This window comes from Lithobates pipiens, unplaced genomic scaffold (genome assembly GCF_037356315.1).
Source record: "Lithobates pipiens isolate NorthernLeopardFrog02 unplaced genomic scaffold, aLitPip1_a1.2 Scaffold_19, whole genome shotgun sequence".
Lineage (NCBI taxonomy): Eukaryota > Metazoa > Chordata > Amphibia > Anura > Ranidae > Lithobates > Lithobates pipiens.
This window is the reverse complement of record NW_027507764.1, coordinates 179432483-179458605: the sequence shown is the minus strand read 5'-3', so window position 1 is coordinate 179458605 and position 26123 is coordinate 179432483. Positions and strand designations below refer to the sequence as shown.

General features: G+C 47.3%; 1 protein-coding gene across 1 annotated transcript in view; it reads right to left on the bottom strand.

The window, feature by feature from the left end:
* Positions 1-26123, bottom strand: part of LOC143996459 (prostatic acid phosphatase-like) — a 162345-nt gene that overhangs the window by 91151 nt on the left and 45071 nt on the right. The window contains exons 2-3 of the mRNA XM_077491513.1: positions 25063-25158; positions 11441-11527 (exon numbers count right to left, since the gene is read on the bottom strand). Of these exons, the coding sequence (XP_077347639.1) occupies positions 11441-11527; positions 25063-25158 (183 nt within the window). The remainder of the gene's footprint in view (positions 1-11440; positions 11528-25062; positions 25159-26123) is intronic.

Here is a 26123-nt window from a genome sequence, read left to right as displayed (position 1 = left end):
CAAGTCAGTCAGTGGTCATTAGCCTCCCAGGGGAGAAATGGTCGACAGAGACCGTAGAGGAGTTAATGAAGTCAGTGTCCCCAGACCATGAACCATGCGTGATGGAGATAAAATCAGACCCAGACATCTCATATCAGTATGCGCTAGTGGAATACTGGGATACTGGGATGGGATGCCGGAGGCTTGCAAGCGCAACCGTGTACGGACACAAGACAACAGATCCTATAGGTTGGCGCACGCAACAAAGGAGGAGCCATCGCCAACGGGATCACCGCAGGCTGCGGCCCGTACCTCACCCGAGAGTCTCAGATCAGCACCGGCCACCCTTAGCGCAGAACTGTGTGCTGTCCTGGGGGAGATTGTGGCCCAGTGCAAGAAGGATCCCACAGATTACCCGATGTCGGGGTACAGAAAACTCCGGATGTTTTCAGGGAGGAAACCTGTACCTTCGGAAGAAGAGGGATTTGAAGATTGGTTAGATAGCGCAACTCAGGCACTAGAGGAATGGGAAGTTCCAGAGCGCAGAAAGAAGCAGAGGATTGTGGAAAGTCTAAAGGGGCCTGCTCTAGAGGCCGTTCGCAACCTGAAGATGAGCAGGACAGACTGTAATGCGCAGGAGTACCTAGATGTACTACAGACTGTGTTTGGTGGGACAGAGAAAATCTCTGAGCTTTCTTATCAGTTAGAGCATTGCTACCAGAAGAAAGGTGAAAAACTATCAGACTACATGGGACGTTTAGATAAAATCCTGCATAGGATGATCCTAAAGAAGGGGATCAGCCCAGGAAAAGTAGATGAGGCCCGTGCTCAACAGGTACTGAGGGGAGCTCAACCCATGGATCCTATTGCATGGACACTGCGTGCCCGACTGGATGGGAAGAATCTGGAGTACACTGACCTCATCCGAATGATCAGAGAGGAAGAGGCCCTACTGGAAGAGAAAAGGGAAGAACATCTCACCGAGCCCGTCAACCAACCGGTAGCAATAGTTACACCGGCCATGACTCCCGCTAGAGATAAGGAGCTGGACACTTTGAAGTTACAGATGTCCCAGGTGATGGAGATGTTGACTGCTATGATGGCGAAAGGTCAAGGGGGAGCCGAGAAACCAAGTCCTAGGAGGGAGTTGTTTCCAGATACACCAACACCAAGCCCCACTCGAGACCGAGAAGAGATGCTATGCTACAACTGCGGGGGCAGTGGCCACTTCGCCAGTAGATGTTCCAGTCCCAAGAAGAAGAAGATAGATAACCGCCAGCCGGCGGGAAACTTCAGAGGGCCCCGGTGAGGGAGTCAACCGGGTGCCCATGCCTTTCAGTGAACTCCAAACTGAATAGAAGGAAGAGAGAGAGAGGAAACCAGACCCCTCAGAAGGAATGTCTACAAATAAGAGACAATAACATCCCTCAGCGGGTTTGTACTCCCATTACTGTGGGGAGGGTCAATGCATACCAGGCTCGAAAAAGAGTAAAGTCAAAAACCAACTGGATGAAGACGGGTCCCCAGAAGAGGGTGGCCTCAACCCGGCCCTTCCCAGAAGAATTGGTCGGCCCGTCCCCCACTGTCTCCATCCAGGTGGAAGGAGTCTACACGAAGGCCCTCCTGGACACTGGAGCTCAAGTGACTTTGTTGTACAGAGACTTCTATGATAGGCACTTGAGCCATTTGCCTATACAGAAGATAGAAGAGCTGGAGATATGGGGCCTTGGAACTCAGAGTTTCCCCTACGATGGTTACCTGCCCATAAAGCTGACCTTCGATCCATCTGTGGCAGGGAAAACGGAGGTGTTTGACACCCTGGCAGTTGTGTGTCCTAGACCGCCCGGGGCCAGCAAGATGTCCCTCATCATAGGGACCAATACGGATCTGGTGCGAAGACTTCTGACCCCTCTAGTGGAGACGAGTAACCATCAAGATCCCAATATCCATCCCATGCTGAAGACAGCCTACCAACGGTTGGTCCTAGAGCAGAAGACCCCAGGAGAGGGGATAGGGAAGGTGTGGAGACTTGGGAGAGAGGGAGTGGTGCTGCAGCCCGGAGAGGTAGCCTGCCTCAGGGCCACGGTGAAGCTTACCTGGGAGCAGCCTGGCCCCTTTGTCATGCTGGAATCCGATCCAAGGGAGGATCACTCAGGCCTGGAAGTGATACCGGAAGTGATTTCAATCAAGGCCCTGAAGAAGGCTCGAGGAAGAGTCCCAGTGAGTGTGAGAAACCCTACGGAGAGACCCATAGAGATCCCTGCCAGAATGCTGTTGGGGCAGGTGAGTCCTGCGGCCCCAGTCAGCTGGTCTGAAGTAAAAGGAACGGGTGAAGGAGGAGATGTTTGGGAAAAACTTTCCATGGAGAACCCGGACCTACCTGGAGCCTGGAAGGAGAGAGCCAAGGCCCAGCTGACTAGATGGGAGAGGATTTTCTCAAAGGATGAGTTTGATGTTGGATGTGCCAGGAGTGCCACCCACCGAATCCGCCTTCAAGAAGACAAACCCTTCAGGGAAAGGGTTAGGCGGGTCCCTCTAGCTGACCTGGAGGATCTGAGGGAGCAGCTTGCGGAGTTGAAGAAGACTGGTGTGATTCGGGAGTCTAGAAGTCCCTATGCCTCCCCCATAGTGGTGGTCAGGAAAAAGAATGGGTCGTTGAGGCTTTGTATCGACTACAGGACTCTCAACAGGAGGACCATCCCTGACCAGTATACCACACCGAGAATAGAGGATGCCCTACAGAGTTTGGCTGGTGCCAAGTGGTTCAGTGTAATGGACCTCAAGAGTGGGTACTACCAAATCCCCATGCACCAGGAAGACCGAGAGAAGACAGCTTTCATAACCCCAGTGGGATTCTTCGAATTCAACAGAATGCCTCAGGGCCTGTCTGGAGCCCCTGCTACCTTTCAACGCCTCATGGAGAAGACCGTTGGAGACATGAACCTCATAGAAGTCCTTGTGTACTTGGACGATGTCATTGTCTTCGGGAAGACTTTGGAAGAACATGAGGCCAGGTTGGAGAAGGTGTTGAGAAGACTCAGCGAAGAGGGACTCAAGCTTTCTCCCGAGAAGTGCCGGTTTTACCAATCCTCTGTGAACTATCTGGGACACATAGTGTCTGAAAAGGGAGTGGCTACAGACCCTGAGAAGTTGGAGGCAGTTACCTCTTGGCCAAGACCAACAACAGTCACAGAGCTCAGATCTTTCCTGGGGTTCTGCTCCTATTATAGAAGATTTGTGGATGGGTTTGCCCGGATTGCCAAGCCACTGAACGAATTGCTCAAGACTGAAGGAGAAGAGGATGGTTTGGGACCCAGGAGGGCCGGTGAGTCGGTTCAAGATCAGTGGAGCCCAAGGTGTGAAGAGGCTTTCCGAACCTTGAAGAGGAGCCTTACCACGGCCCCAGTCCTGGCCTATGCCGACCCCACCAGACCATATGAGCTACATGTCGATGCCAGTCATGAGGGCCTAGGCGGAGTGCTCTATCAAGAGCATGAAGAGCAGCTGCGACCAGTGGCCTATGTGAGCCGGAGCCTGACTCCCTCGGAGAAGAACTACCCCACTCATAAATTGGAGTTCTTGGCCCTCAAATGGGCAGTAGTAGACAAACTGAAGGACTATCTCTATGGGGCGGAGTTTACCGTAAAGACAGATAACAATCCTCTGACCTACCTCTTCACTACTGCAAAGTTAGATGCAACCGGACACAGATGGTTGGCTGCATTATCCGGATTCAACTTCAGTCTAAAATACAGACCAGGGGCTGGAAATAGGGATGCAGATGCCCTGTCCCGAAGATCTCATGTCATGGTCGATGACTGGGAAGACTGGACTCAGGTAGCACCGGAAGGAGTGCGAGCACTCTGCAGGGTGCTGAGTTTCAAGCAAGAGGGGGCTCCAGAGCAGAGGAGATAGGAGTCACCGCAGTGGGAGTCCCTCAACCCTACTGTGGGGTAATTCAACTAGCAGAGGAACTCCTGCCAAAGCTGTCCAGAAAGGAGCTGAGCTATGACCAATTGGAAGACCCCATGGGGAAATTGGTCCTTGAAGCTTTGGAGAATGAGAATCCAGAGGGACTTCGACATCACCCTTCCAAGGAGGCTCGCCTGCTGAGGAAAGAGTTGGATAAGCTACAAGTACATCAGGGAGTGGTCTACCGAAGGGGCCCCTCTGATAACTCAGAAGATAAGTGGCAGTTGTTTCTCCCAGAGAAGCACCGAGAGACGGTACTAATTGCCTTACATGACCAGCATGGCCATCTAGGGGTGGAGAGAACTTTCCAGTTTGTCAGAAGCCGGTTCTATTGGCCCTGTATGAGGGCAGAAGTGGAGGAATACAATACCGTGTACTGCTACGCAATCTGGGGATCCCTGGGAAGCACAAGCTTGCTGATAGATGGAGATCGGAGCCCTATGTCATTTGCAGAAAGCTACCTGGATTGCCTGTGTATAAGCTAAAACCAGAGGGGAAAGTGGGGCCCTTGAAGACTTGGCACAGGAATCATTTGCTCCCGCTTACTGAAGCAGTCAGAATACCTCCAGTGAGAAATCCACCTGAATCTGTTTCCATTCTGGATACCCCGGGACCTAGCACTCGGTCTCAGACCTCCCGGGTTAGAGATGGACAAGATCCCCAACGAGGTGAAGGTGGAAGAGGAGAGCTTGAGTGGCTATGGCCTTCATCAACTCCAGAAAATTCTGCCATAGATCTCCCACCTACTGAGGATACACAGGATGGGACACTGAACCCAGAAGCTACAGAGTTCATTCCATCTAGTGGTGTGCCTGAAGGCTGGGAAGATATCCCTAGCATTTACTCAGAAGAGGAAGGAACCGATGTTCCAGAACCAGTGATGCTGTCAGAATGTGTTCCTGAAGTAGAGCCTGTAGCACCAGAGCCTGAAGTCCCAAGAGAACAGAGAGCTCGCCGAGTTTTGAGACCCCCCAAGAAGCTAACCTACTCTCAAATGGGGGAGAGCTCTGAGGACTCTGTTGTGACTGCTAGAAGAAGTGCTGAACGCTCTAATCCTTCCACTGACCATTTGGTGGAGGGCAACCCCAGCTCACTCTCTGGCACAGTTAGGCAGGCCACTCATGTCAGTGTGACCTGTGGGACAAGGAATCCCACCTCTGAGTTCTGGTGGAAATTCCCTGTACCAACATCATACTCAGCACTTTCAAAATTGGTACAGGATATGTGTTAAAAGTTTATCTTTGGGGACCAAAGAGTTTAAGTGGGGGGAGTGTGTAGCGGGGTCTCTTTAAGAACTATAAAACTACTGTTCCCAGAACCCCGCTGGTTCCCAGGATGCTTTGAGTTATGCCCCAGAGACTTATGGGGGAGGAAATATAAGGAGGGGGAGAGGCCTAGTTCGCTCTCTTTGGACATCCCCCCTCTCTCCTAGCAAGAGGAGGTCTGTGCTGAACTGCTGAAAGCACAAGGCCTGAAGCCTGGGCCTTGTGCTCTTTTCCAAAGAGCTCTCTGCCAGCTTAGTTGCACCTGAGAGACATTTTCTCATCTTTGCTGCAGTACACCAGAAGGATTGAAGACTGGGAGGTCTTTCTGTTCCTAGACGAAAAGGCAGAGAAACCGGACTTGGACTTGTCCGAGTGGTGAGAGCTGTTTAAAGACAGATGCTTTATCTTTATTATTCGTTTGGATTACAAAGTTGTTCTTCAAGTGCACCACCGAAAGATTGCTAGCGAATATTGTTTTACTGGACTTCCATTTAGATCAGTCAGGCCTGACTGCATGTTGGGTGTTAGTTTACCCATGCAGGGAAGTAGCTGAAAAAGGGCAGCGTTAGAGTTGCATAGCAATACTTTATTATGCTGATTACTCTGTTTATCTTTATTACTGATTACTGCAGGGACCTGATTATGTGTTGCAATCCAAATGTGTGATTCATGTTATTCCTTTTATAAAAACAATAAGTAAAGTCAGTTATATACTTTCAAGGATTGTCTATGAGCTTGAGTTATCCACCAACGCACACACACATATTTAGAGTATAAGCGATTTAATGTGTATTGCTAGATACTAACTGTGCCAAAGTGGGTAGTGCAGATTGCCGGGGGGTTGGCGGAGCTGTGCTCAGGACCCAAACCAAACTTGCGGCCCTCTTAAGTGAGGGTATCGCTATATATGCGCTGATGACCAAGTTGCGTGTGGCCTTGCAAATCTGAGCCATAAAGGCTTGATGACACACTGCCCATGAGGCACTCACTCCCCTGGTAGAGTGCGCCCTCACCTGAAAGGGTGGAACTCTTCTTTTCAACCCATAAGCCTGAATTATAACTTGGCAAATCCACTGCGCAATAGTCAATTTGGATGCTGCCTGCCCCTTCCTGGGCCCTTCTGGCAGCACAAAGAGTCAGTTTCTCGCATCTGAGCTGTCATTTTCAAATAGACTCTGCAGCTTTCACCAAATCAAGAGAATGCAACAATCACTCTTCCACATAACGAGGTTCTGGGAAAAGGGACGGCAGAGAGACATCTTGGTTCAGGTGAAAACTGGACACCACCTTAGGCAGAAAAGCCAGATGAGGACGCAACACCACCTGAGTTGGTGTCAGGCTGCTGTGATCAGGGGAACACAGGACTTGCACACAGGAGAATATCGGTAAAGGAGAAACAACAGTAGGACAAAGGAGAATAGAACAAAGTTCTGTGACCGGGGAACACAGAACTTGCACACAGGAGAAGGTCAGTGTGAAAGAAGCAAAAGGAGAATTGTTGAGAGTAGTGCAGAATGCTGTGACCAGGGAACTCAGCGCTTGCAGTTATGAACTGGCTGGGAGCAGTAGTCCGCCTATTACCGCATGCTTGGCCGCCGGGGAGAGGTACCGAGTATCTCTGGCCTGGTAAAGCACTCCGGTAATACCTTCCAAGAGAATGGGTAGCTACCAATTCACTGAGCCACCAGGGAGAGGTATTGCATGCCTCTGGCTTATTGATTTGCTAAAGCAACACCATTCAAGAGTCTTTATTACAGTAAAAAAAAGCACAGCCAGCAAACTGGGGTTATTCAGAGTGATCCCTTTTGTATTGTTGGAAGTGAAGCCACATGAATCTAACAGTTTTGCGGTAGAGGATTTGTACAAGAAGAGAGGAATCTAGAGGAGTGATAATCTGCAGGAGTGAGTGCAGAGGAAAAGGAGGAACAGGAGCAATAGTCTGCAGTGGAGATAAGCAGAAAAAATATAGAATGTGAATGTTAGAAGTGCATAATTTTCTAGGCTAAAGCTACTAATCAATGCTCTACAAATGTGATGAAATTTCAATAAGTGCGGGCATCCCATATGGGTGATTTGGTGGATGTTAGTAACAAATGGTAACCGACCGCTACATTTGGAGGTCCCACTGAGATCCGCCTTCACGGTTAACCTGCTGGCCGTCGCCCCTAGCAACCACTAGAAGCCAGGGGAGACTTTGCGTGTTTTGCCAAGTTTGGGGTATACTGAGGAAAAGGACTGTGTGTTTGCCTTTAAACTGACTTTGTTACATGCCATTGCCCATAACAACCATAACCAAGCTTGTTGCCAAGTGCTGCTGCCCATAGCAACTGTCCAGGATTGGCGCTGCCTGCCCGCTCCCTGCACACAGTTGTACTAATGGACACTTACAACAGTGATAACCCCTGTAATCAGTGACTGTAACCATGTGCTATCATCCGTGGCAACCACATTGGATTGCAAATATGCCTGGCGCTTTGCACAGTGCAGGCATTACCCACTGTTTGCAAAATGTGAATGAATTTATTAATCCTGTCTAACACAGTGGAAAGTGGAGAATAAGTTTGTGGATGTCTACTGTTGCCATTAGTAACCTAGCCACAAAGGGGTGTCGTTGACAGGGTCTGCACGGTCAGTCCCTTATGGTAGGACATTGCAATGGAGAAAACATTCCTGTGTTAACAGTGACTGCTGCATAGTTTGCCTGCTTTCAGTCCGCTATGTGACGCAGTTTCAAAATTAAACTTGGACAGTGCCTGCAATTCAACAGCGCCTGCCACCAGGTGTCACGCTGGTGCACACTGAAAATGTATGCTTACAGTTTCTCACAGGCTGAACCAACAAGTGAGGGATAGAGGAGCTACTAGGATGTATTCCTGGATACAGATCTTCACCATGGAGTTGGTGTCAGGCTGCTGTGACCGGGGAACACAGGACTTGTACACAGAAGAAGATCGGTTATGGAGAAGCAACAGTAGGACAAAGGAGAATAGAACAAAGTTCTGTGACTGGGGAACATGGAACTTGCACACAGGAGAAGGTCAGTGCGAAAGAAGCAAAAGGAGAATTGTTGAGAGTAGTGCAGAATGCTGTGGCCGGGGAATGCAGCGTTTGCAGTTATGAACTGACTGGGAGCAGTAGTCCGCCTATTACCATGTGCTAGGCCGTCGGGAAGAGGCACAGAGTATCTCTGGCCTGGTAAAGCACTCCGGTAATACCTTGCAAGAGACTGTGTAGCTGCAAATTCAGTGAGCCACAGGGGAGAGGTATTGCATGCCTCTGGCTTATTGATTTGCTAAAGCAACATCATTCAAGAGACTTTATTACAGTAAAAAAGTACAGCCAGCAAACTGGGGTTATTCAGAGTGATCCCTTTTTGTTTTCTTGGAAGAGAAGCCACAGGAATCTAACAGTTTTGCAGTAGAGGATTTGTACAAGAAGAGCGGAATCTAGAGGAGTGATAATCTGCAGGAGTGAGTGCAGAGGAAGAGGAGCAATAGTCTGCAGTGGAGATATGCAGAGGAAGTAGACTGTGAATTAGAAGTGCATCATTTTCAAGGCTAAAGTTGCTAATCAATGCTCTGGAAATGTGATGACAATTCAAAAAGTGCTATGGGCATCCCATATCTTCCTTTACCCCAACCAAGTTGTATCCTGCAATAAACGCAACAAAACTATGCAAACGACTGCTCTTTGTCTCAGAGGTGATAGATGGGGGTCTGGCAGCAGGGTGATTTATTGGATGTTAGTAACTAGTGGTAACCAACTGCTACATTTGGAGGGCCCACTGAGATCTGCCTTTTCGGTTAACCTTCTGGTCGTCGCCCCTAGCAACTGCTAGAAGCCGGGGGAGACTTTGCTTGCTTTGCCAAGTTTGGGATATACTGATGAAAAAGACTGTTTGCCTTTAAACTGCCTGTCTGCCCACTCCCTGCAATCAGCTGTACTAATGGATACTCCCAACAGTGATAAGCCCTGCGCTCAGTGACTGTAACCATGTGCTATCACCCGTGGCAACCACATTGGATTGCAAATATGTCCAACGCTTTGCACAGCATGGGCATTATTACCCACTGTTTGTAAAATGTGAATGACTTTATTAATCCTGCCTAAAACAGTGGAGAGTAGAGAATAAGTTTATGGATGTCTACTGTTGTCCTTAGTAACCTAGCCACAAGGGGGTGTCGTTGACAGGGTCTGCATGGTCAGAAACTTTCCTGTGTTATCAGTGACCACTGTTAAGTTTGCCTGCTTTCGGTCTGCTATGTGACGCAGTTTCAAAACTAAACTTGAACAGTGCCTGCAATTCAACAGCGCCTGCTACCAGATATCACTCGGGCGCACACTGAAAATGTATGCTTACAGTTCCTCGCACGTTGAAACAACAAGTTAGTGGGCGGAGTTACGCCCCAGCGGAGAACTAAAAAGTACTCAGCATGCTGCGTGCTGGAAAAAACGAGGCAGAACAAGATGGCGGCAGGTGGTCGGAGGACTCCCATGATGCAGTGGTCGCCTGATGTGCAGGACTGGGTGCTGGTTGACACCGGTATCTGACTGGAACTTACCCGAGGACTTGCTCTGGGGGTGATCGAAGGAATGGAGCGGCTGTGTATGATATGTCCTGGGTGTTATAGATCTACAACTGGAGTTATCGCTTGGGCCCGGTGCGGACACTGTGGGGATCCACTTACCCAACTAAGGCCAGTGCAGCAAGAGACTAGAGACACCAGTCTACTCACTGGACTATGTATGCCACAACTACAGGTGACCCGGAAGGCCGGAGAGGGCCATGTGTCACCCACTCCAGCAGTGAAGGAACTTTCACCGGGCTTGTCCATTTGAGTTCCAGGATGTTAAAGGAGAAGAGGATGTCGGGAAGACCTGTGGCCTGGCCTGCGGTTGATCTCCCTTAAAGTGGTTGTAAACCCTCCCCCGCAACTTTGTCCCATGTAAATCAGCATAAAATACCCTAATGAACACTGCTTGTAGATATCTCCTTACTTTCTTAGTATTGTTGTAATCCTTTTTGTTCTTTAGAATGACGTCACTGAGCATGCCCAGATCTCCCTTGATTTATGGTACACTCTCTATGTACTTATCTATTTGTTATCTGCACTTCCTAGGGCACACAACACTGAACTCCCAGGAGGCTGCATAATCGCTCAGAGCTTCCTCCTACACCCCATGTGACCATGTGACATCACGTGCAGTGTAAAGCAGGGCATTGGACAGCATTACTGCAGTCTTATCAGCTGAAGCTGATAGGACTCACACAGGCAAACACTAGATAATCAGCACAAGTAAATGCTATGAAATAAAACAAGTCAGCTATGAACAGGGAAGCAGGGTTGCCATAGAAACATTGGATTGAGAAGGAGGCTTAGTTAACAGTATAGGAAGTGCTCAATGTAAGGGCGGAAATACACTCTGTGGACTCATAAAACAATACTTAAGATGGTGCTGCCTAACCCCTGGAAACAAGTTTTTTAAAGTTTCTTTAAACAGTAAGTAATATGCAATTTGGGCTGGATTACAGTGGCTATAGTTTGATAATTACTTATAATATAATGGACTAAATGGAAAGCAGCATCAGAGTGGGAGAGTTTACTTCCTCTTTAAGAGCCGGCTCCAAGTAAGACCCTTGCTTGCCTCGCCTAAATTATAGGAAGAATGTGGTTCTGTGGAAAGACTGTTTGGTTGCTAGAGGTTACTGGACATGACATCAATCAATCAGTGAGCACTATTGATGTACAGTAATCTCTAGCAACCAATCAACAAGTAGAAGTCATATGCTGTAACCTCTAGAAAATAAAAAGTGTCCCATAATGTGTGCTGTGACCACTTGCAGCCAGTCAGCGAGTGGTAATGATACACTGTAACCTCTGGCAACCAATCGCAATTGTTGCTTGATCTCATTCAGTAAACTGATTTTGAGTCTAGCTGCTATTTATTGTATGTCTCAAAGCATGTGGAGAGCGAAATTACATGTAGGAGGGCCCCAAGAAAATGTTTGCCCAGGGTCCAATCAATATTAAAGACGGCCCTGACTGAGAGCAATGGGCCTTTTCTAGGACCTGTTGTACTGTAGTCATATTTAGATACTTGTTAGGCACTGCTGGTACAAGAACATTGTTTTTACAATGTCTGACTGTATATCTATGTGTGATTTTCATTTGGCTTCAACTCTAGTTACCTGTAAAGAGAAAAGTAAGCCAACACGTGTTTACCTCTTGTCTGTTGTAGGTTTTGTTTAGAAACTCAGCATATCTCTTTCTCAAGTATTGTCCCAGTTCAAAATGCTGCTCCATTCCTAGCTGTTAAGATACGCAAGATTTCATTAAACAAAATTCAGTGCTATTGTATTAGTATCACATCATGCTGTTTAAATCTGTTGACTTATTGCTATCACTTGGTAAAGGTCACACTTTGACATTTTAATACTGTCCATACTGCTAAATTGTAGTGTTTATATATATATATATATATATATATATATATATATATATATATATATATATATAAACACTAGAAATATAGAAACACATAGAAAAACACTATTAAAGGAGATGTACAGCCAAGCTCGTTTGGCTGTACTTCTGTGGATCACAGGAGTGCTTAAGCCCATTGTTGGCTGACATTACAGAGCTGGCCCAGGCTGGGGAAAGATCATAAATCATATGGCCGGGGCTAGCACCTGGCTCAGCCTTTCAACTAAGAGCCTGAGCCAGCTGCTCCTGCCCCTCCACATCACAGCGCTCCAGTGAGCGCAGGGGGCAGAGCAGACAGCGGTGACTGAAAGTATTAGTCACTGTCCTGGAACAAAAGTCAGGACTCTTATGGATGAGCCAAACACCCCCCCCCCCCCCCCCCCGCCAGAACCTGCGAACTTACCTAAACTTTGTGTGAACTTTAGAACCCTATTAAAGTCTATGGGACTTGAACATTCAAAATCTAAAGTGCTAATTTTAAAAGCTAATATGCAAGTTATTGTCCTAAAAAGTGTTTGGGGACCTGGGTCCTGCCCCAGGGGACATGTATCAATGCAAAAAAAGTTTTAAAAACGTCAGTTTTTTCGGGAGCAGGGATTTTAATAATGCTTAAAGTGAAACAATAAAAGTGTAATATTTCTTTAAATTTCGTACCTGGGGGGGGGGGTGTATAGTATGCCTGTGAAGGGGCGCATGTTTCCCGTGCTTAGAACTGTCCCTGCACAAAGTGTCATTTCTGCAGGAAAAAAAAGTCATTTAAAATCACTTGTGGCTATAATGAATTGTTGGCTCTCCGTAATACAGAGAATAGTCATTGAAAGTCATTGATAAAAAAAAAAAAGCATGGGGTTCCCTCCAATTCAATTACCAGGCCCTTCAGGTCTGGTATGGATATTAAGGGGAACCCTGCATCAAATTAAGAAAAAAAATGACGTGGGGCTCCCCCTAAATATCCATACTAGACCCTTCAGGTCTCGTATGGATTTTGAGGGGAACTCCATGCCAATTTTTTTTTACAAAAATGGCGTGGAGGTCCCCCTAAAAATCCATACCAGACCATTTATCCAAGCATGCAACCTGGCAGGCCACAGGAAAAGAGGGGGGGATGAGAGAGCGAGACCCCTCAAAGCACCTTGTCCCCATGTTGATGAGGACAAGGGCCTCATCCCCACAACCCTGGCCGGTGGTTGTGGGGGTCTGCGGGCGGGGGGCTTATCAGAATCTGGAAGCCCCCTTTAACAAGGGGACCCCCAGATCCTGACCCCACCCCTGTTTGAAATGGTAAGGGGGTACAAAAGTACCCCTACCATTTCACAAAGAAAGTGTAAAAGAATGTTAAAAAAGACACACACCGTTGAAAAAGTCCTTTATTAAAAAAAATGTTTTTTTAAAGATTCCAGCGGTAGTAATCCACTCTTGCTATCCAGCGACGGATGATCATCTCTCCGGGGTCCTGATCTGATCCAGCCACGGGTGATCTCTCCCTCCAGCGCAGCACAGCCCATCCATCCTCTGTCTCCACTGGCGGAGACACTGTGGGGATCCCGGCAGCCTGACATTTCTTATATGAGGAGGGCGGGGCCCCCTGACCCCACCCCCCTCTGACGCAAGTGGGGAAGCCTGGCTTCCACAATGACGTGTGGGTGACCCTGCCCCCCTCTGATGTAACGGAAACCTGCGATTGAGAGGTAGGTGGATGTCCTTTTACATCCGCCTGCCCATAGACATGCATGGCGCTTTCAACCAGGTCCCCCTGAATAACTAACAGACGGACCTGATCGGAAAGCCCATGCCAAAAGGGGTCTTAGAAAGCACTGAAAGCATTGGGTGTCAGGCCTGGCTTAGCCCTTCCTCCTCTGGGCTGGCCACTCAGCTGTCGGCTAATTGCCAGCTCTCTTCTCTTTCCACAGTTACCAGCTGTTCCCGATGATGCTCGTCTGACCTGCCTATTTAAAGCCTTCCAGCTCACTTTTTCCTTTGCCTTCGCGTTGGTCACATCACAAAGAACCATCTCCTGCTGTTTGTTTCAAGACTGGCTTGCTGACATCCTTCCTGGCTTCTTATCCTGCTTGCAGTTGCTCTCCTTGGATCCCTTACTTCTGGCCTGGCTGATTACCCAATCTGGCTACTGGACTCTGGCTATGCTTGTCTACTGATTTGATTGTACTTCTGTCTCAGTCTGTTTCATGGTTTCTGACATTGGGTTAACATGGAAATACAGTGATTACCCCAGTATGGCCAACAAGCCAGTTCCCAGTGTATGTGAAACTGGCAGACCCGTTTGTTCAAGGCTCCACGACTTTCCAAGCTCTCCGTCTCAGCAGTGGTGCCTAGGCGGGTACTATGGCTTACATGTTGGGCTGCTGACTTGATGTCTGAAAAGGCTCTGGTGGATTTACTCTTCCAGGGGCATCGTCACTTCAAAGCTACCTCGAACGACGTTAATAGCCTACTTTTCTCCCACAGGCCAAGAAGGGTAAGGAACTGCATCCAAGGCCTGGTTCTTCCTTTACAATCGTTTTTTGTTCCCCTCGCATCCTTGGTCAAGGGCTCCAAGTCCTTTAATACCCCTGTGGGTGGTACCAAGTGTTCCTGGCCCCACACACCTGCGGACAAGGCCTCCTCAACATAAAGGTTTGCCCCCATCCATATCTGGGGTCACCTTCGCTAGTTTGCAGACCCGTGGACCTCCCCCGTTCCTGACAAGTGGGTCCAAAAACTGATAAAATGTCTCTATTTCTTTCCTGTCCTCCAGAGAAATTCTTTCTGTCTCCCCCCATCTTGACCTACAGGCCCTGTAAGGGGTGCAGCAGGTTTTGCTCCTCCAGGCAGTGATTGGCTCAGTTTTGGGATCAGGGCATTTTTGGGGTTCTACTCCAATCTCATGGTCCTGAAGATGGACAGGGTTCGCCCGATCCTAGCCCTCAAGGACCTAAATCATTTTGTGCAGGTAAAAATGCTCAAGATGGTATTCACCCATTCCTTTTTTGGCTTATATGCAAGTTTATTGCCATACAAAGTGAATGAGGACCCGGGTACTGCCCCAGGGGACATGTATCAATGCAAAAAAAGTTTTAAAAACAATAATTTTTCAGGAGTAGTGGCTTTAATAATGCTTAAAGTGAAACAATAAAATGAAATATTCCTTTAAATATCATGCCTGGGGGCCCCCTTAGTCTACCTGTAAAGTAGCGCATCTTTCCCATGTTTATACCAGTACCACAGCAAAATTACATTTCTAAAGGAAAAAATTCAATTTAAAGTTGCTTACGGCTGTAATGTATTGGCGGATCCCAGCAATATACATAAAAAATCATTGAAAAAAAAACAGCATGGGTTTCCCTCCGCCCCAGTCCATACCAGGACTGGGGCATCTGGTATGGATATTAGGGGACCTCAACGCCAAAATGAAAAAAAAAAAATGGCGTGGGAGTTCCCCCCCCCTCGCCAAAGCCAAACTAGGCAGTTCAGGTTTGGTATGGATATTAAGGGGAACCCTGCGCCAAAATGTAAAAAGAAATGGCGTGGGGGCCCCCCCAAAATCCATACCAGACCCTTATCCGAGCATGCAACCAGGGAAAGGGAGGACTGAGAGAGTACCCTCCTCCCGAACCGTACCAATCCACATGCCCTCAACATGGGGAGGGTGCTTTGGGGTCCCCCCAAAGCACCTTGTCCCTATGTTGATGGGGACAAGGGCCTTATCCCCACAACCCTTGCCTGGTGGTTGTGGGGGTCTGCGGGCAGAGGGTTTATCAAATCTGAAAGCCCCTTTGACATTGCACCCCTACCATTCACCAAAAACAAGGTGTCAAAAAAGTTAAAAAAAGTATTAAAAGAATGAAAAATAAAAGTGTCCCGTGATGTCCATCCATCTTCAATGACGGCGCAGACGAATCCAAAAAATAGAAAAAAATAAATAAAAAATACTCTGCCTCCGTGCTGTCTTTTCCCTATAACAGCTCTTATATAGGCAAGGGCAGGGCCACCCGCTGATGTAACAGGATGACCCCGCACATGATGTCAGAAGGGGCAGGGTCACTCGTTTATGTCACCGGGTGGCCTCACCCTTGCTTGCCAGGACGCCTCTCATCGAGGCAGAGGTTGTTTGTTTTTCTATTTTTTGGGTCTGTCAGCGCCATGAAGATGGATGGACATTACGGGACACTTTTGTTTTTAATAATAAAGGACTTGTCAAAAACTGTGTATTGTGGTTTTTACGTTTTGACTCTTTTTTTGGCAAATGGGTAGAGGTACAATGCCCCATACCCATTCACATGAGAGGGTGGGTGGGATCTGGGGGCAAACTTTTTAAAGGGGGCTTCCAGATTCTGATAAACCCAATTGCAGGCCCCCACAACCAATGGCCAGGGTTGTGGGGATGAGACCCTTTTCGGACAGATACGCCTGCAGAGCCATGTCCTAGGAATGCAAAGCAACCTCTTTGAGATGTGATGACCGAGGACATAAGGACGGAAGCACAATGCCCTCATTTAGATGAAAGGCCAAAACAACCTTTGGCAGAAACAAAGGCTGCGGACTCCTTGTAAAGGATCAAGTAGGGAGACTTGCAAGACAAGGCTGCCAACTCAGAAACCCTCCTGGCAGATGTAATAGCCACTAGAAAGACTACTTCCTGAGGTTGTCTATAAGAGGATCTCCCTAATGTTTTCAAATGGCGGTTTCTGAAGCACCAGAATCAAATCTCATGGAGGCAGTGGTGGATGAACCGGAGGGGCCACATGTCAAACACCCTAAACAAATGTACTCACCAATGAATGAGTCACCAAGGGTCGCTGAAAAAAGACAGCCAAATCTGATATCTGCCCCTCTAATGGTGCTTAAGGCAAGTTTCTGATCCACTCCTCGCTGCAAAAACAGCAGGATCCGGGAAACTGAGTATGTGCGTGGATGCCACCCAATCTCCTCACACATGAGGATGTAGGCCTTTCATGTACGATGATAAATCTTCGGAGAAGATGACTTCCATGCCCTCAGCATAGTGGATATTACCGAATACGACAGACCTCAGTCCCTTAGTACCTGGCTTTCAACAGCCAATTCGTTAAAGCCAGCAACGGTAAAGCAGGATGAAGTATTGGACCTTGCGTCCGAAGATCCTCTCGCATTGTCAGCCGCCAAGGAGCATCCGCCACCATTCCTACTATGTCGGCATACCACAGACGTCGAGGCCAATCTGGGGCAATCGGAATCACCGGAATCCCTTCCGCCTCCACTCTGCGAAGCAGACTTGGTAGAAGTTTGAGTGGGGGGAAGGCATAAATCTGCCGATAATGCTCCCATGGAGCCACCAACGCGTCTGCCGCATCCGCCCAGGGATCCTTTGACCTGGCTACAAACCTCTGTACCTTCTGATTGAGTCAAGAAGCCAGGAGATCCACATCTGGCATGCCCCACCTTAGGCAAAGGATCCAAAATACATCCGGATATAGCAACCATTCCCCTTGGTCCAGCATCTGACAGCTTAGGTAGTCTGCATGCCAGTTTTCTATGCCCGGAATGTACATGGCCAACAGAGCCGGCACGCGCCGATCTGCCCACCTCAGGATGTGAGCGACCTCCAGTGCTGCAGCCAAGCTCCTGGTTCCTCCTAGATGCCGTAATTGTCTGTAATGATGCCGTAATTGTCCGACTGGATCCTGACCGGACGGCCATGCATCTCCTGTGACCATGTGGAGAGGCACCGCCTGATGGCCCAAAGTTCCAGCATGTTGATTGGCAGGTGGGATTCTTCCTGGATCCAGCAACCCTGGACCGACTGTACGCCCCAAACTCCCCCCCCCCAACCGGTCAGGCTTGCGTTCACTGTGATCACAGTCCAATGAAGAGAAAGGAATGACTTCCCGGATGTCATAAATCATGAATCAGACCGTGACAGAAGTACAATTAAATCACACTTGTTAATTAAATAAAAATAAAACGGTAAATAGAGTAAATAGGGTAAGCGTAGTCAAAGCATAGCCAGAGACCAGTAACCGGATCAAGTAGTCAGTCAGTCCAGAGTTCAATAACCAGATCGGGTAATCAGCCAGGCGAGAAGTCAGGGATCCAAGTGGAGCAACAGCAAGCAGGATAAGGAGCCAGAAGGGATGTCAGCAAACCAGTCTTTAAACAGAACCGCAGGAGATGGTTTCTTGTGATGTGACCAAGGCGAAGGCAGAGATGAAGTGAGCTGGACAGCTTTAAGTAGGCAGGTCAGACGAGCAGGATCAGGTACAGCAAGGTAACTGAGGAGAGAGATGAGAGCTGGCAATTAGCCGACAGCTGAGCAGCCAGCCCAGAGAAGGAAGGGCTAAGCCAGCCCTGATACCGGACTGAAGGGCTGGTGACCTCAGCCACCAGAGCAGGGAATCCCTGACTAGCTGGCTCACCCGAATTTGACAATCCAGGGACAACAGAGATTTGTCCCATTTGGACAGGATCTCCTTTTGCAAGACTCGAGTGTTGAATTGAGCATACTGTACTGCCTCAAAAGTGGCTACCATGAGATCCGCATGTAAAAACGCAGCGACGACCACCTGCGGGATACTAACAACTTCACCGCAGCTTGAAGAGTCTTCAGCTTGTCCGAAGGGAGAAAGACTCTCGCATCTGAGGAATCCAGAAGTAGGCCCAGGTATGCCAGGTGTTGAGACTGTACCAGCACTTCTGTAGGTTCAGTACCCCACCAAACTCCCGAAGAGTTTGCATGGTGATTGCCACATCCTCCCTTAATTCTGAGGCGGAAGCTGCCCTCAGAAGGAGGTCGTCCAGGTAACCCATGATTGTGATCCCTCGTTGCCTTATCAAAGCTAGAATTGGGGCTAGCACCTTGGTGAAGACCCTTGGTGCCGATGCTAGGCCGAAGGGGAGAGCTACAAATTGGTAGTGCTCATCCCCGACCACAAAATGCAGAAACCTCTGATGCTTGATGCATATGGAGACATACAAGTATGTGTCCTTGACGTCCAGGGATGCCAAAAAATCCCCCTGATGGAGTGCAGCGACCACTGAGCAAACTGATTCCATCCTGAATTTTTGTACTTTAACAAAGCTGTTAAGGACCTTGAGACCCAGGGCTGGACGGACCTCTTCCTTCTTTGGGACTACAAACTGATTGGAGTAGAATCCCTGAAATATTTCTGGCGTCGGTACAGGCACTATCACCCTGCGCAACAGCAGATCCTGTACTGCCCTGAACAGGGTTTCCTGACGAGCCAGAAGAAGATGAAGGTTGGAGGGAAAAAAATCAGTTTGGCGGACAAGAAAGAAACTGAAAAAAAAAACAGTTCGCAGACCCACTGGTAAGAAAGTAGAGAGGTCCACTGGACTGCAAACTCCCGAAGGCGACCTCCCCCACCCAAATTTCGGGTGGGGGTAAACCTTCATGCAGTAACAGAATTGCTCACAGGCTTGTTTGGCTTGCGAAACCAGGGACACTTTTGTCCCTCAGCAGGCACCTTGTCGGTCTGGGAACGCTTACCTGCTGACCTGGACGGATGAAAAATCCACTTCTGATCGGAAAAGGCGTGGCTCCTTACCTTTTCTGGACTGTGGGAGCCACGTACTCTTACCCCCAGTAACATTCTTAATAATGTCATGCAGCAAGGCTCTAAATAGCCTCTCTCCCTGGAAGGGCAAGTCCGCCAGTGCTTTCTTAGAAGCCTGGTCCACGGACGAGCATTTCAGACAAATGAGGTGACGTAGTACTACTGCTGATACTGAGGCTCTAGAGAACAAGGGGGCCATATCTAAGGCTGCATCACAGACATACTGAAGGCCCTGCACCAACTGGTCCTTCAGGAAACTCTCCTCAAAGAGGTAACGCACTGCCATGCGTTGGCCCACTGTGGTTTTCCTCACTCCTTGTACATAAACTTATCAAAATAATTTAGGTAAGGAAACACCTTAGCCGTGCGGGCTGGCTTGTGGACCCGAAAGGGGCAACACCTCTGTAGATAAGGCTCCCGCCTTATCCTCCATCTTTAGGGTATCCCCCACCGCTGTAATAAGTGCTCCTACAAGCGCCTTTTCCTGCGCTGGCCCGGACACGGAGTCATCCTTACTGTCCGAACGGTCCTGGTCTGCATCCTCTGACATGTCAGAACAGGGGCTGCCTGTCACAGCTGGGTCCAAGTCTGAATCCGAACTTTCCCAGAAGACGGTTTTTACCCCCCTTGTGCCCGCACGCCGTTTCTGCCCTGGCAACAAAGGCCTCCAGGACCACGGACAGAGCGCCCATAGGCCCCGCAGGTGCAGGGGAATCAGTTCCAATAACAGGGATGTCTGGGGAAGAAGCCCCAGCTTCTGACGCCATGCTGACCCACACTCTCCTGTCACCACTTAGGGACCTAAGGCAAGTTACACAAAATGTCCACCCTCCTAGCTGCCACAGACTAAGGGACCCCCCGCAGGACTCACCACCCTGACCCAGGTACTACGCTGTGCTGCTGCTGTCCACTCTCCCCTGTTTTATCCACGAGGTGGCTGTGTGAAAAGCGCACTGTTCTAGAAAGAAACAAGCACCCAGCACTAGAGGCAAAACAATCTGGGGCTACTAGAAAATGTCCGCCAGCTGCCTCAGCAAAAAATGTCTGAGGGTGCAGAGAAAATGGCCGCCGAACTTCCAGAAAATGTCTGAAAGGAAAAAACTAGCTGTGGCTACAGAAATTGGCCACAGCCCCAGGAAAATGGCCGCGGAGTGTGCGGCTGCCTCCCCACGTGGCAAACACACCACAAAAACCCCACCGTGGCCCATAAACAGGGAAGAGGACGAGCGGACCCCCAACGCCCGGCGTAGCCCCTGCCAGGACCCAGAGCCCCCCTGGAGGACCCCTGGCTGGGAACGTGCACTGCACCCCCATGTGCCCAGTCACACAGTGGCCCATAGTATGGGGAGGAGTTAAGGGACAGGGAGAGAAGAAAGGGAGAGTGAGAGACCCCCTAGTCGACCTCTCAGGGAATGCTCAGCTGCTCCATCATGCCGAGACAGGTGGAACCATACTTACCCCTCCTGTAGGGACTGCTGGACGCATTCTACGGACAGACCCATCACCCAAATACAAGGTGACTGTCGGCCATGGCACACTGTGACACAGACAGCAAGAGCCCGGCCATATGTGTGCCCCAGAGCATATAGCTCACCGGCCGCCCCTGGATCAGACGGGGCATGTCGTGGCTGACCCAGCGTATAGCTAGGGCCTGCTCACGCTCGATGGCCAGGCTGGGGAGACTACCCGGATCTTTATTATCCAGGCTGTCACCTACAGTCTACAAGCTAAAAAGGCAGCAGTTGCAATGCTAGCAATTTGGCCAAGCTAGCATATAGATGCTGAGCATGTGGATGACTGGGGCTGAATTTATTTTTGTTCAGCAACTGGGGTAGGAAATTTGCCTGCTGAAATCAACTGGTGGTGTACTGCTAGCAGACTGGCTGCAAGTACTTGTGACACCTATTGCTATAACTTTATTCCTCTCAGTGGAGGTTTTTGAGAGGACTGGAGGTATAGTAGGGTTTGAGATCCCAGATGAGGAGCAAGGAGAAGTCTGCCTTTCTCTATGATGTGGGTCTTTCAAGTGCTGACACCAACGTACTGCATAGCAGGTTGTCATATGTCTGGTCAAGCATGTGGTGCCCAAGTGGCTACTGTTCTGGCCATGCTTAATCCACTTCAGACATAGGTTGCAAACAGCAATGGTGCGATCTGCTGCAAATGTGTCGAAAAAAGGCCCACACCAAGGAACTTTTAAAGGTCAGCGGGGAGACAGCAGCTCCCTGCACCTGCAGAGCTCTGTGGTGTAATGCAATAGGATGGCTGTCCTTAAGCTTCCCCCTGGAGGACATCCTGCCTCATTGGAGTTGTGCCTTCTCCTCCTCCCTTTCCTCCTCTCTTCTCTCAGGCACCCAAGTAAGTCAATTACTTTATCCCCTCCCTCATCGTCATTGGAGCAAACTTGGCAGTATATTGCAGCTGGGGAAACATGAGTGCCAGTTTCTTGTCCTTGCTCTAGGCTCATGTTACTCCCTTCCTCAATCTGGGAACCAACATCTCAGCCATCAAATTGCTGCACATCCTTCAGCAGCATGTAACCGACACTGTGTTCGAATAACTCTGGGGACTCCTCCGTACATGGTGGGACTATGGAAGGAGTACCTGTGGACAAGGAGCCGGTGGAATAGGACCCTTTGGCAGCTGCATTGGAAGGCAAACTACTATGAGCCTGGGTGACAGAGGATGAGGAGGATGAGGGTGACTTAGTTATCCACTTCACTAAGTCTTCTGCATGCTGTGGCTCAATAACACGGTCAGCAGCAGAAAAAAAGGACAAGTGTGCCCCACGGCCACCTGCAGAGGATGCAACATGTCCATGACCACCACTGTGGACTGTAGACACAGAGGCTGCTTGTTCTCTTTTAGTGGCCTGTGAGCGTCTGCTTCTCCTTGGTGGCCTTCCAGACATGATGGGGATTTTTTATTTACACAGCACACTACACTGTATTATATACTTTGTACACCACCTGTAGTGTATTAAAAACTGTACACTGGCTATTATATAGTGTGTACACTGCCTGAAGTGTATTAGAAACTGTAAACACTGTATTATATACTGTGTACACTGCCCGCACTGTATTAGAAACTGTACACCGGCTGTACTGTATTATATGCCTTATACACCACCTGAAATGTGTTAGAAACTGTAACTGTATTATATACTGTGTACACCGCATGAAGTGTATTAGAAACTGTACACCACCGAATACACTGTATGTATGTATGTGTGTGTATATATATTATATATATATATATATATGCTACACTATATTTTATAGTGTGGAAAGACCTATTTGCTAGAACTAAATTTAAAACTGGGTGCGGTTCTCCTCTACAGTTCAACAAATATCTATCTATCTATCTATCTATATGAATAAATATACACACTAGACTGTATATATAATACACCACCTGAAGTGTATTAGAACTTGTACACACTGTATTATACACAGTGTGCATCGCTTGTACTGTATTAGAAACTGTACACCTGGACTCTATTATATACTGTGTAAACCACCTAAAGTGTATTAGAAACTGTACAAACTGTATTATATACTGTGTACACCACCTAAAGTGTAGTAGAAACTGTACACCGGCTGCACTGTATTGTATACTGTGTACATCACCTCAAGTGTATTAGAAACTGTACACACTGTATTATATACTCTGTACACCACCTGAAGTGTATTAGAAACGGTACACCACCGAATGCACTGTATATATAGGCTATACTGAATGCAGAGTATCTATATATATATATATATTATATATATATATATATATATATATATATATATATATATATATATATATATATATATATTATACATACAGTTGTGCTCATAGGTTTACATACCCTTGGCAGAATTTATGATTTCTTGGCCATTTTTCAGAGCATATGAATGATAACACAAAAACATTTCTTTCACTCATGGTTAGTGTTTGGCTGGAGTCATTTATTATCAATGAACTGTGTTTACTCTTTTTAAATCATAATGACAACAGGAACTACCCAAATGACCCTGATCAAAAGTTTACATACCCTGGAATGTTTGGCCTCTGTACAGACACAGAAGGTGGCACACGGGTTAAAATGGCAATTAAAGGCTAATTTCCCACATTTGTGGCTTCTTAAATCACAATTAGTGTCTGTGTATAAATAGTCAATGATTTTTTTTTTATATTGCAGAGACCCGACAATTCATTACAGACGCGATCAGTTTTAAATTACTTTTTTTCCTTTAGAACTGTCATTTTGCTGTTGTACTGTTCTAAACACGGGAAAACTGCACCAATTTACAGGCATACTATAGACACCCCCAGGCACGACATTTAAAAGGAATAATTCATTTTTATTGTTTCACTTTAAGCATTATTAAAATCTCTGCTCCCAAAAAAAGTCAGTTTTTAAAACTTTTTTTGTATTAATACATGTCCCCTGGGGCAGGACCCAGGTCCCCAAACACTTTTTATGACAATAACTTGCATATAAGCCTTTAAAATTTGTACTTTTGGTTTTTCATGTTAGTGTCCCATAGACTTTACAGGGTTCCGCGGCTTTCGAAATTATGTGCGAAAACCGCATTATGTTTGTTGTTCGCTGAATGTCCAAACAACCAAAGTTCGGCCCGAACTTACTGTATGCCAAATGTCATTTTGCTGTGGTACTGTTCTAAACACGGGAAAACTGTGCCACTTTACAGGCATACTATAGACACCCCAGGCACAATACTTAAAGGAATACTTATGTTTTTAAAACTTTTTTTGCATTGATACATGTCCCCTGGGGCAGTACTCGGGTCTCCAAACACTTTTTAATGACAATAACTTGCAGATAATCCTTTAAAATTAGCACTTTTAATTTTTCATGTTAGTGTCACATAGCCTTTAACGGTGTTCGTGTATTCGTCAGAATTTTTTTCCTGTTCGGAAGTTCTGGTGCGAACCAAACCGGGGGGTGGTCGGCTCATCCTTGCATAAGATATAATTCCTGAAAGAATTGCAGTTAAGCTAGCCGTACTCATAATTTTGCAAGCAGTTTTAACCACTTTCAACCAGCTTTTTACAAAAAATATTGAACAGATCAAGGCAACATGCCATCATATATATTGTATAGTATCATGTTTATGAAGTGGTTGTAAACCCCATTAATGAAATTTGACTTAGGTACATGTATCTGTAGGGTTTACTTGTCTCTCTCCAAAGCTCTGTGCCGTGTCTTTTTGCTGCTCAGTTCCTCTGTTATCAGCAGAGTCACTTCTGACAAGTTCTCTGACATATGAGATAACAAGCTGAAAATTTGTGTCGGGAGGGAGCTTAGAGGGAGATAATCAGAGAGCTTGTCTATTCAGATAACAGCTCTGTGTGCTCCTTCATTCCTCTGCCTATGTGAAGGGGATGTGTGTCCCTTTCCTACAATATGTGAGAGCTTATTGAAAGGCCAGACTCCCCACTCACTGGTGAAATAGGAAACAAGCATTCTAACATGATCTGCACTTTCCAAAGAATGTAGAAAGGGAAAGACAGCAGATATTCATGTAAAACTTATTTAGGGTGATTTGTTTCATTTCTGTGTATCATCTGAGGCTGTTCACTTCACTGGGTATATGTGAGGGTTTACATCAACTTTAATCTGAAGGTATGATGGTAGGTGTTCATGATTCATTTGGTTACTTTTATTGTTTCAAAGTGGTTAAAATTGCTAAACAATAGGCAATTGTTTAGACTACTTTACATTTTGTAGTACATTACTCCAATATATAGTGTTTCATATAAAACAAATGACAAAATAACGTGTTGGGGTCATACCTGCGTAAGTTGTCCGAACCCATCAGGCCAAGAATCTTCCTTATACTTGTCATTAGGATAAGTTGCAATTGGACTTCTATCACCATGTCGAAACACCTAACAAAGAGAAAATATAATAAAAATTCAGCACTAAGGTGCACAGATTTACTTAATTCAAGGGTTGGTAAAGAAATTTCATGGGAATTCAATAAAGCAGTTAAGCCAGCCAAAAAGATTTGAACCATGTATGGACAGGATGAGTTTACCCAAGTTGATTGATTGATCAACTTGGGTACAACCAGCCTGTCATATTTTTCATGGAATTATTGCCAGCGGCTAGCAAAGATCAATGCGTGTTCTCCCGCCCGGGACGGCTCCCCCTGTTGGGAGAACACAAGTGCTCTGTGGGAGTGATTCCCCCATAAACACTGACTGGAATCGAGCAATGTTCTTTCCTGCAACCCGTGGTTTCCTGCTGCCAGTTTTGTTAGCTTTACTGAAATTAATAAATAAATACTTTTCTGGGTAAACCTGGTATAGATCTAATAGGTTTCTTTAAGGCTTCATTGACACATGACACACTTCTGGGGCAGAATCGATTTCAAAACACACTACAATTAGCGAGGCACGTTATTTTCAATGGCACCTAAAACGCAGTGTGGTTTTGCCGTGATTTATCACATGGCAATCGCAGAAAATTGCATCAAGTGAAGCTTGCTGCCCGAAAAGGAACAGGAGCTTCTAAACCGCATTTTAGGTGCCATTGAAAATCATGGCACCTGAACCTTCATTTTGCAATTGTAGTTTTGAGATCGCAGGCAGAATCACAGTGTTTCTGCCTGAGAACCCAGAAGTCAAGAACCCAAAAAGTGTGAATGGAGCCTTATGGATATAAAGCATCAGGTACTCGATTCACAGACATAACGGGAGCAATTAACAATGAGTTAAGGCAAATTTAGGACATGAAGCAGATAATGCCCCAAAAAAAAAAAAAAAAGTGGCACAAGCACAAATGGGGAGCATGCAGCTCCAGCTCTTCGTTCCCAGAGAATGGAAAGCTGGAGCTGCATGCTCCGATCTCT